This window comes from Pteropus alecto, unplaced genomic scaffold, assembly GCF_000325575.1.
Source record: "Pteropus alecto unplaced genomic scaffold, ASM32557v1 scaffold45, whole genome shotgun sequence".
Taxonomy (NCBI): Eukaryota; Metazoa; Chordata; class Mammalia; order Chiroptera; family Pteropodidae; genus Pteropus; species Pteropus alecto.
The window spans coordinates 29,603,310-29,614,750 of NW_006442491.1; the positions used below are offsets into that span (position 1 = coordinate 29,603,310).

The following is an 11,441-nucleotide window of genomic DNA, read 5'->3' on the forward strand; positions in this document are numbered from 1 at the left end:
CCAGGCTTCAGAACCATAGCGCATCGCATCTGCAACCGTGCTCCTCCCTCCCCATTTTATAAAGACTGCAGTCTAGACGGGCCGTGTGACTTATCCAAGGTAAGTGAGTAGAAGGCCCAGGTCCCAGAGGCCATAACCTGTCCACATACATCCCATGGACATAAGGCACACAGACTTGGCCAGAATCCTAGCGTGGCCACTCGTACAGGGTCTTAGTTCCATGGATGTTAAAAGGATTTTCAAAATAAACACTTATGTAACATTTACTCCGTTACCCATATTGACTCAATGTTCAGAATGATTCTGAGATAATTATAACCCCCATTTCATATATGAAAAGACTGTGGCACAGAAAGGTTAAGTGATTTAAGGTCACATAGCTAGTGAGGGGCAGTCAGGCTTCAAATCAAGGATGTGAAAACATTAAAGTTCCTGGAATATGGTACTCGGTACACATTAATTTCTTTCCTGCCTGCAGGTGTGGTGGGGCCCCAAGGGAGGGTCCCATGGCTCAAATAGGAGCATAGTGATGTGGACGCCTGGAGTATGACCAGTCACCTGAGGAAGGCCCCAGGCAGGCAAAGAGGGAAAGATGCCAGGCCTGTACTGCCCCTCTCCACCCCTGCAGCTCCAGGCAACATGAGGTGGTCAGTGGACTGTAAACCCTTTATTTCCAAACTATAAATAGATCTGCTCTCTGAGAAAAGATGCTGTGCAGGTGATGAGGCCCCGGCCTTTCCATCTCCCTTTCCCAACTGCTCCATAGCCCAAACCCAGTCTCCTTAGAAGCCTGTTATGCCTCTGAAATCACAGTCTCGGCAGCCAGAGCCTGGCGCGCAGGCGAGAACAGCCTTCCCTTCTCTCGCTGTGACTCCAGCACAGCTTGGGCCCTGCTCTCGCCAGGTCCACAGCTGGCCGGGTGCTCAGCCCTCTGTTTGACCAACTCCCTGACCCAGTCCCACCACGAGGTCATGTGCTATCCGAGGTCCGGCCTGGATACTCCTGGCTCATTGCTCCCAGCTGCTGTGAGGAGCCACCTGGGTCCCCAAACTGCTATCCAGTATAAAGTTGGGGAGTGGCCTGCTTCCAAGCTGCTATCCCTGGGCCACGAAGTATTCCTTCTCTTCCTCCCCATTGTCATCCTCCTCCGGCTGGCTGCTCCGGAGTAGCAACTCCAGGTCAGGGGTGGAGCCCAGCCCCTTCATAGGTTTAGGGCCATCACCTGGGGATAGGAAGAGACCAGTTACAGTTAATAATGGCTGCCTGGTGTGCCCTGATGTGAATGTGTGCTGAGTCACCCAGGCTCCCCCACCAACTCCCTAGAGATGACCCCTGTGTCTTAGGAGTGGCGGTGGTAGAACCACCAGGCACACTTCCTGAATTAGGGACCAGCCGATGCAGAGGCAGCCGAACTGTGCCGACAGCAACCAGACTAGGACCGCTTTGGGGAAGTTGAGAGCCACTTGCTTCTTTACGGCAGGGCTGGGTTGAAGGGAAATCAGAGGGGCTGAGAGTCCAGTCATGGGGAGAATGTCATCAGAACACAGGCTCCCGAAGCGGGCTCCAGTTACCTTTGGAGTGAAGGGCTTTGAGGGCGACATGCAGGGATATGCCTGAGAGGCAGAGGGCAAAGCCCAGCCAGTTCAGGAGGCTGATCTGATCACCCAACAGATGAGCTGCCAACAGTAAAGTGCAGACTTCCTGTGGGCAGAGAAGCAGGAAGGAGAAGTGATCAGCAGGAGCTGGGCCCTTTGCGAGGAAGGTGGAGGGCTAAGGCACTGGGCATACCCGTAGGAAAGAGCCAGCCCTGCCCAAAGTCCCAGACTGGGGTAGGGGTAGCTTCCACAGGCTCAGAGGACCAGGCCTGCCTGTAACACTTTTCTCCCTTTGTTACCGAGATGCAACAAAGGAGGTGCTTTTCACAGAATTCTGTCAGAATTAAGAGGTAAACCAAATCCAGTGTGTCCACAGGAATGAAGGAGAGCTGCCCTTCTAGAAGGCACCTACAGTTGGAGAGCTCTCAGTCACCAGGGAGAATGCGGTCACACTAGGGTGTACAGGACGCTCACTGGTCCCGGGGTTTGTCATGCACAGTAACTACAAACGGCACTGTGAGACAATTCATTCCAAGAACCACAGCTTATGTCTCTTATTTGGTTGGCAACCAGAAGACCCTTGGGGACGCCTACATTTCTGTTTTTAGGCAACAGTGCTCCAGTATCAGTGTCACCTGGTCAGGGCAGTCTCCCTCTGTGGCCCGGATCAGGGAGGAGGGAGAGATGGTCAGGGAGGGAGGGGAGATGTGACGAGAGGAGAGGCAGGGCAGTGGTAAAGGCAGGATAGGCAAACACAGGGCACTCAGGATATACGCATCCCTGGCTGAGCCCATGGCAGACACTGCCAATCAATCACAGAACTTTTTACTGATGAGTCTGGATGGGGCTTCAGGCTGCTGCCAAATGACCAGAGTTGGTATTCCTGGTAATTATAAATGCATCCCAGGCCTAGAGGAGTCCGACCCGGCTTTGCATGCCAGCTCAGCCACCATGCTGTGTTCTCTTCAGTAGGAGCAGCTCTTCAGGTCTGATGACCGCTCCCACCTACAGGGCGCAGTGAGGATGGGAGGGGATACAGATGAGAACGTGGCACTTAGCACCCTAATGAGGTATTTCTGCGTCTTCTCTGCAGGCCTTGGGTGCAGGAGCTGGGACGGGAACTGCTGTTGAGAAAAACCCTCAGGAGGCTCCCCTTTACGACAGGACTGGGGTCACCTCCAGTCTGTACCTTAAAAATGCCGGCAATGGAGAGAGTGAGGCTGGAGGTTCTGGAGACCAGGAGGAACTCGGAGAAGCCCAAACCAAAGGCAAGAATCCCACCAAGGAAGAGGCTCCCAAGTACCCACAGGAGCGGCCCTGTGTCCTGGAAACGGAAGATTTTCTCAGATGTGGACAAATGGAGACCTGAAAGCAATGAAGGAAGAGAGGGGCGGCCATGTCCTGGGTGTGCCTGCCCAGGCGGCCCCGCCCTCCCAGCCGCCCGGTGAGATCTGCTGCTGTCTGTCGCAGTGCAGTGCAGTGCGTACTTCCTGACACCTGCTGACTGAGGACCTAAGGAAAAGGATGGGAGAAGCCCACGCAGGGGGACAGCGGGGAAGCAGCGATGGCTGCCAGAGCCCCGGGGCCGTACAAGCTGGCGATCTGATGGGAAGTGGTGGGAAGGGCTCTGCAGCCCCTGGGTTAAGTAGAGGAAGCGGGCACCGCAGAGCAAACCGACAGAGGCACGTTGCTCTTTCACAGGCAGTTCCCCACCCATCCATGGGGAGGATGGGCGGGGGTGGTGACTTCATGTGGCCTTTGCAGCTGTGATAACTAGTGGGCCAAAGAGAGGTGGGGCAGTCCATCAAGTGAGGACTGCTGACGTCCTGGTTCGTTGGGGAGTCCCTTGTTCTCACTTTCAGGCGGAGACAAAACTCCACCCTTACCATCCTTCGCCATTTCAATCCAGGCTTTGCCATTACAGAGCTGTGGGACTTGCCAAGACGCCCCTTTCTGAAGCACAGTTTCCCTACTAGCAACATGGAAGGGTTGAGACCAGACCAGTGTTTCTCAAACAGATGGTATAATTTCACGAACAGTTCTCGAAAAGCAAACACTGCATATAAATATACGACAAATGCCATGGTCCCTTGTTCCAGAGACACCCACACAAGCATCCATGCACTAAATTTTGCTTTAACTTTCAGAGGGTTCTTGGTTCTGCAACGCTGTCCATCCAAGAGATGACTGCTGGAAAGGTTCCTTTCATATCAGCAAGGTGTGAGGTGATTCCTGAACTAGGCACAAAGGACACACTTGTGGGAGCAAGAGGCTGGCCGAGGACTTAAGAGATTTTTTGGAGGGAAGCACCGAGGAAATGCAGAGTGGCAATGCCTCCGACCTCAGGCAAACAGCCTCCCGACACAGGCCACCTTGTCTGGTGCTGGGCTCAGCAGCACTGCAGAGGCGTCGGCAAATTGAAGGGAATTCAGGGAAAGCAACATAAGTAATGAAGGCGCTTGGGGGATTAATTTACCAGAAAAGATTAGAGGAGCTAAATCCACACAGCTCTGCTAAGTGACGACTACCAGGGGCTTTTGGCTGAGGGTTTGCAGGGATAGGGAATGGTGTAAACACCCAGGGAGGGAGGGAGAGTGTTGGTACAGGGGGCCACAATGAAAAAAACGGGGAGATTTTTAAAAGGAAAAAAATGAGGCTGCAGAACAGAAGTTTCCTGGACAACGGGGCTGCAGAATAATTTTCTCAGAAAGGTTCCAGACGCTTCACTGCTTGAAACTTAAATGGATGTGGACAGAATTTTCTGTAATGACCCTGAGGACAGAAGGGACTCTGGGAGGAAGGATAAACAGACGGAGACAAAGACTAATCCCAAAACATCGGAGAAAGGAATGTGGCGCTGTACCTCCAGGCCTAGGCCTTTCAGCTTCTCTGGGAGATGACAGGCTGCCCCCAACCCCCCAACCCCCACTCCAGAAACGTACACCCAGCCAATCCAGCACACACTTGACACATGTGAGCCTACTGTTCCCACTTCCCGGTCTGTGCCGCCCCCAACGGCCTGTCAAAGTCTCATTCATCCTCCAGAATACACATCTAGGAAGCCTTCTGACTCGCCTTTCCACCCCAGCATCCTGAGAAAACTCCTGACCCTCTGCTCTAAGAGGCAGAACACAGCATAATAGTTACGAGGGATTCTGGAGTCATGGGGCCTGGTGCAAGGTTATCTTTATTGCTCTCTATCTCAGTTTCTTCCACCTGCAAATGGGTATATTAACAGTACTGCCACGCAGGGTTTTGGAGAATATTAAAAAGTGAATATATTTAAAATGAATAGAAGAACCCTGACATACCTTTTGAGCTGTACACATTCACTGTCATCTGCTGTATTTAATACACACTTTCTACGCAGCATTTATCATGCTAGATTCTAGTCGCTCAGCTGAAGTGTCTGTCCAGCCCCTAGGCACTGCCAGGGGAGGGGCCGTAACTTTGATCTCTGCATCTTATACAACTACCACAGTGTTCGGCTCAGAGCAGAGATTAGCGATCTGTTGCATTGAGGTGCCCCAACCTACCTTCAAATATGGCAAAGAGAGGGAAGAGCCCGAGAAACATGAGTGGCTGCAGGTGGAACATGGTGTCAATGGGGTTCTGGAGTCCTGTAGGATGGGGACATGGGCAAGCTGTCAGGCCTGGCCTGGCCTGCCTCCACCCCGCCTGGTGCCCAGGACCCTCTCTCACCAAGTTCCGCCTTCTGCAGAAGCATCTGGGTAAGGGTCCAGCGAATGCCACCAATGAACGAGGCCCCCAGCACCAAGGCAAAGCCCTCCATGTTGAACTGCGTGGACTTGTAGGTGAACATGAAGAGGCCCCCGGCGATAAGGAGGACCACCAGGACCAGAGCCGCACGCTATTAGAATGGGGAGCAGTGGCAACTAACTTCGGGGTCTTGAGGTCATCAAACCTGGAGTTTGGGGGTCAGCGGCCATCTTGGTTGTCCCTTTTTTCCCCACCACCCCGGGGGGTTCTGGGCAGCTCCTTCCCATTCATGTATGCAGAGCTGACATTCAGCTGCCACGTACCCAACATCCCTACCTGACCTAAAATAAAACACTAAAGTGCTTTCCTGTGCCTGTCCTAGGTCCCCAAGTGGCCTTGCTGCCTCCCCTGTACTAGCAAACAAAAGGTGCTGCCTTGCACAGCAGGGAGCCTCCAGGACCCTGCCTGACCTGACCCTTGTCCTTGAATCCTTCTCACTTGGTCGTCACTCCTGCCTGCCACACTGGCTTTCTAAAAACTGTCAGGAGTGCTGAATCCTAGGTCCTTCCTCAGTGATGGGAATTGCTGCCACCTGGGCTGGGCTTGTCTCTTCTGTCACGGAGACAAGCCACAGCTCAGATCCCCCTTTTTATTCCTGGCATCGGCGGGGGCAGCAGGGACAAAAGGGAAGCTGGGGCCTCACCAGCTCCTCCAGCTTGAAGATCAGAGAGAAGATCAAGATGAAGAGCACGGCTGAGGATTTGGTCATTGTGTACCTGGAAGCGAAAAGTACCACAATGCACCGCTGGAGCCTGGGGCTCAGACCCGCCATCGAGAAAGGAGCCCACGGCACGATCAGTGGGCGAGAAAAGCGGGGGAGCTCCTTGACCTCCCGGAGGGCAACTGGCTCTGCTCAGGGCAGCAGGGCAATCTGGGTACAAAAGACCAAAAGAAGGTGGCCTGCGTCATCTGGGCTGGTGTGTAACCTTTAATCGGAAGAAATCTATGACTATCAGGCCTCTGATTATCACAGGGAGCAAGGCTGCAGGTCTGACAGCGAGCTCACAGAGACCTATTATTATCTACCCCTCAGTGGAGACCAGAATGAGGAAGGAAGGACGGGAGGAGGAGAAAAAGAGAAGGCAGGGGCTGTGCTCTCTGAAGCACAAAATTGGAGGTAAGAAATAACTTGTGCCTCCCCTCCGCATCTGTGTGCACTGCCCTTGCCTCCGGCCATGACTGTCATCGTTTTGTCTGAGCCCTTGGCTTCCCTAGGCCACCTGGCAGGCAGGCGCAGCATCCCCTCTGCATCCGACTTAAGAAAGAGGCTGGTGAGTTTCGGGACAGCTGCTGGGTGTCAGGGTGGAGCTGAAAGAGGAGGGCTGGTCCCAGAGGGCGGTGTAGTGGCTGGGCCATCGGCCGGGTATGCAGACAGCCAGCTGGACAGACAGAGAGCTAAAGCCTGAAGGGAGGTGGCGAGGTGTGGCCGGTACTCACAGTGAGACGGTGATGTAAAGGAAGCTCCAGTTGGACAAGCCCACGTCAAGTGCCGTTGCCAGTGCTGTGGAGACAAGGGGCACCCACAGGACACACCGCATGGCAGGCCGGTGTGGGGGTGCCAGCTGTCAGAATACTTCCGTGAGGCTCCTGAGTGCCCCCACTTAGCCCAGCTCACCCTGGCTTTCTCTGGGGCCTATGGACCCTCCCTTTTCAGCCAGCAACTAAAAGGTTGACTCTTCGCCAAAAACAGGGGTGCGTGTGGGGGTCTGCTCCAGCATCCGGGCTGTAGTCCATTCTGACTGGCTGGGGCCTGTGTCGTTCCCACTTGTTAAATATTTTGAACAGCCCCCATTGAGGGAAATTAATCTGACCCCACTGATCCTGTAACTGAAAACGCTACAGAGGGGTCACAGAGGAGGACTGGCCCTCCAGGATCGGACCCCTGCCACCCTCTCAGTTCTCATTTCTCCCACTAACTCTCACCGACGCTGAGCTCTCGGCATCCGGAGACACTTTCAATTCCCATTCAGACCTTCACGTGCACTAAACCTCTCCTGGGCATAGGACCGACAGTCCTACTCACCCCCCAGTCTCGGCCAGCTCAGGCCTCACTCTGGGGAACCGTCCCTGCCCAGCACCCAGTGCCTATCCCAGCCTTGATTGGTCCCCTTTGTGCTCAGCACGAGGGCAGGGATGCACCCCGCTCTGTACTGTCTTCAGGCCTTGGTGCACGGCCCGGTGCAGTGTTCAAGGCTGAGGGAACTACAAAGCCACTGCTGCACCGGCCTCTCTCTGGGTGTGCATGGGGGGAGGAGGCAGGTGGGGGGGGGTGCGTAAGAGACAGAAGTGGGGACAGGAAAGGGCAGGAAGAGAAGAGTGAGGAAGCATGGGGGCGGGGGCACGACGGCTTCCCAAGCAACCCTCCTCCCGTCGCACCCCCGACCCCCATGGGCACACACCTGTCGGAGCTACTCTTCTGAGGTAGTCGGTCCAGCTCAGCACCACGCGGGCCCTGTGGCTGGAGCACTGAACCAGCGCCCTGGACAGGGCCGAGAACAGGAAGATCACAGCCAGGTGCAGCATCGTCATGAAGAGGGGGAAGTGGAAGCTCTGTACGGAGTTCAAGCACAGCCGGCGCAGGCAGTGTAGAGTGCCAGCCCGCACCTGGCTCCCTCTTCCCTCCCGCCTCTACTTGGTGGCAGTGGTGCTAATTCGGTGCTTCACGAGGGCTTTGCAGTGTACAAGGGGCTTTCGCCCACATTACAATCACTGGGAAGCGACTTAGTCCCAATTTTGGAGGTCATACAGAGAGCAGGTGGCAGAGCAGGTCTCAATTGGAGTGTGGTGCTGTCTCTACCCCTACAACAGCCTGTCAGCTACCTGCTCCAGGCCCTTCCCACAGCCCACACCCAGGTAAGAGCCAGTGTGGGCCAGGACGGACATGCCGATCGTTCAATGGAGTACTGAACTACTTCTCCATTGGTTGGTCAACGCTGCTGCCTTGAGCCTCCCAAGTCTCCCCAGCTCATCCCTGTGTGTCCCCCTTCCTGATTTCCCCTCGATCCAAACACTTCTGGGGATCACTGGTGTGGCAGGGCAGGCTGCAGAGCCCTGTTCCATCACTAGTGTGACAGGCCTCCGGTTTGACTGGTCCAAGTCCATGCATTCCTGTTGTTAAATATTAGGGACACTGTAGCCCAGCCACCTCCCTCCCAGCGCCCCCACACTGCAGGCCTCCAAGTTACCTTTGTCAGCCATTTGTTGTAGAAGGTGATGCCGATGGAGAAGCAGTAATAAAGAAGGACCAGCCCCAGACTCAGCACCGCCTTCCACACAAAGGCCACGTCGAGGGCCCACCTCCCCATCCGTGGCAGCGGCGATTCCCCAGCACGGCGTCAGTGGGGGTAGGCACCCCTCCTGAAGACAGGCCACAGGGGAGCCGGTTGCGCTGGGCCACGACTTTCAACAGGGACGTCTCCTGGTTAGAGGAGTCCTCTTCACCTCCATGATTCAGGATGGTCAGCGGAGCACTAGGCAAAGTGCTCACCTAAGGGGCTGGTGGCCTGAGCCGACCTTCTCCATGGTTAACCAGATGCACGGCTCACAGGTCCCCAGGTCTGACGCTAGAAGGATGAAAAGGCAGCTCTGGTGGCCTGGGCAGAGGGAGAGCCACCTGATTGTATCCACCCCATTCCTGTCCCATAGGGGGATCAGAACATACAGGACGACAAGAAGGAGCCCTCATCCGGCACAGGCACTCACAGCAGAGTTCCCTGTCACATCCACTCTCTTGTCATCTCAAGCTGTTCTCTACAAATTGCCACCAAAGTGACCTTTTACAAACATAAATCTGATCACGTCAGACCACTGCTTTAAAGCCCTTCTGTGGCCTCCAGTGCTCTTATGATAAAGATCAAAGCAGGTAAGAGGGCCTGATGGGGCCCCTGCCAGCCCTCTTCCCACAGGCCACCTTCCAGATCCCCAAATACGCCAGGCTCCTTCTTGCTGCCTGAAGGAACAGAATGCTCTGCCCTTCCTTCCTTCTTCAGCTGATCTTACTTACCTCCAGCATAAATGGAGTTTCCTCAGGCATGCCCCCCACCCCTTGATGGGTCTCGAGGCTGCTCTCCCAGCTCCCCTACTTCTCCTTCATTGACCCTGTGTAGGGCGTGATGATTTGAGTGACGTCAGTGTCCCCTGGGAGGCCATGAGCTTCACAAAGACAGGGACCACGGTGTCCACGTTAGCCCTACATCTCACCCGCCATATTTTAAGTTCTCGTATGGTTTGATGATTCAGTGCAAGAGAGTGGAGTGGGCATGTGATATTCAGGAAACTAATCTGGTCTTCAATTGGGTCACTAATCTGGTGTTAAAAATGGCCCAGGAAACCAACACTTAGTTGCCCTAGCCTCTAACAACCACTCCCTCAGACACGGTGCCTGTCTAAGGGTCTTGCCAAACTAAACCACTCCCTGGCTCCCTATCATCCCGGCCAACCCCAGTGAGTGCCTGGGGCATGCCAGGCCCTCGGGAGACCGGGCAGACCCCCGGGCCAGCATTACCCCACCTGCTGCTTCATCTGTGTGTCCCTCCTCCCACCCTGCTTTGAGATGTTCCCACCCTGCTGAGATGCCACCTCCTTCTTGAAGCCTTCCTTGAACCATCTGATCAGACATACCCTGACTTACCCCCACCCCAGTCCTTTCTGAAGAGAGCATTTACACCAGTTTGCACCCTGGAACCTAGGTCCTTTCCCCTTCCCTGAGGCAAACTGGGAACTGGCACAAGGCTCATGACCCAAAGGACACCCTAGAGCGTGGTTCTCTTCAGGGCCACTTTGGAAACCTGTGGTGTGTTTTGAGGGGAAACTCCTAGCTTGAGTGAGTGGGGACTATGGGGGGACAGTCCACATAACTAAGAAGTGTTTTGCATCCTGCATGACTTTGACACTCCTGTAGGTGAAAGGTCTGCTTAAAATGACCTGAACCTAGAACCCGACTGTTTTACAGGAAGCACAGAGCAGCTTTTCCATGGTTCTACTAGGTACTAAAATTCCCAAGAATGCATTTGCCACGTACACTGGGGGAAGACTGAACTGAATTTGATAAAAGGGTACCATGAGCTCCCAGTATGGAAAAGGCACATCACCTACAGCCACAGCATGCACGCTTTCACGCTGCCAACACAGCACGGCACCACAGTGTGCACTGCGGCCAACACATTCCCAGAGGTTCGACGGAGTGGCGAGAGCATCGACTGTTCTGACGTGGCTCCTAGTACCCCTGTGCCCAGGAACTACGAACTGAAGCTCTTTATTATCAGTTACTTTCCTTTCATTTTTCTTTTACATTATATGGTTAGGGCATCGCCAATTTTTAAAACATTATGTGTAGGCTGTTTTTATGAACCGTAAGATTCATTTTAAGATAATAAGAGGGGTTGGTTAAAAAATTATTTGTCATTAAAAAGAGAGTGATGCATGCATCCACGGGGTTGAGACCCACTGTGCTGCGTGACCCACTCCTTAAAGCGCCTCCTGTAAGCTGACGCTGGCCCGGTGCATCCTCCCTCTGACCTCCCCGTCAACTCCAGAAGATCCAACTGCCTGCTCGTCCTCTTCGCTCAGATGTCTCATGTCAGGCATCTCACTCTGGCCTGTCCAAAACCGACTCCTGTTTTCCAGGAGTCATCCGTCCTCCACCAAACCTACTCCTCTTCCCACCTCAGCCAGCGGCACCACCATTCACCTAGTAGCTTGGCCCAGAATCTTTGTTCTCATCCTTGATTCCTCTTTCTCTCGGCTCACATTCAGTCAACAAATACTGTCAGCTCTACCTTCAAAAAATATCCCAAGTCAGATCACACCTCCTGACCGCCACCACGACCATCCGTGCCATCGTCGTCTCTCCCCCACATATGCCTTAGTCTCCTATATGGTTTCCTCTGCTTCTCCCTGCACCTCCCACGGTGAGACTCCTGCTAACACAGCTAGAGAGTGGGGTCTAGAAGAGCTCAAGGCCAATATTCTTTCCTCTAGACCAGGGTTGCTCAACCTTGGCATAATTGACATTTGGAGCCAGACGCTTCCTTGTGGGGAGCAGGCCCTGTCCTGTACACTGTAGGA

General features: G+C 54.3%; 1 protein-coding gene across 3 annotated transcripts in view; it reads right to left on the reverse strand.

Moving 5' to 3' along the window:
• Positions 1 to 236: 236 nt before the first annotated feature.
• SLC35C2 (solute carrier family 35 member C2) overlaps positions 237 to 11,441 on the reverse strand; it is a 13,649-nt gene continuing 2,444 nt past the window's right edge. Inside the window, exons 1-10 of one of the 3 annotated variants that reach the window (XM_015597198.2) lie at positions 9,379 to 9,461; positions 8,561 to 8,938; positions 7,775 to 7,925; positions 6,813 to 6,876; positions 6,019 to 6,091; positions 5,298 to 5,466; positions 5,132 to 5,215; positions 2,785 to 2,960; positions 1,572 to 1,701; positions 237 to 1,222 (exon numbers count right to left, since the gene is read on the reverse strand). In XM_015597198.2, coding sequence (XP_015452684.1) covers positions 1,095 to 1,222; positions 1,572 to 1,701; positions 2,785 to 2,960; positions 5,132 to 5,215; positions 5,298 to 5,466; positions 6,019 to 6,091; positions 6,813 to 6,876; positions 7,775 to 7,925; positions 8,561 to 8,680 — 1,095 coding nt within the window. In that variant the 5' untranslated portion in view covers positions 8,681 to 8,938; positions 9,379 to 9,461 and the 3' untranslated portion in view covers positions 237 to 1,094. Of the gene's footprint in view, positions 1,223 to 1,571; positions 1,702 to 2,784; positions 2,961 to 5,131; positions 5,216 to 5,297; positions 5,467 to 6,018; positions 6,092 to 6,812; positions 6,877 to 7,774; positions 7,926 to 8,560; positions 8,957 to 9,378; positions 9,462 to 11,441 lie in introns of those variants that run through there. The other 2 variants (XM_006921887.3, XM_025039926.1) reach the window with 2 other exon arrangements.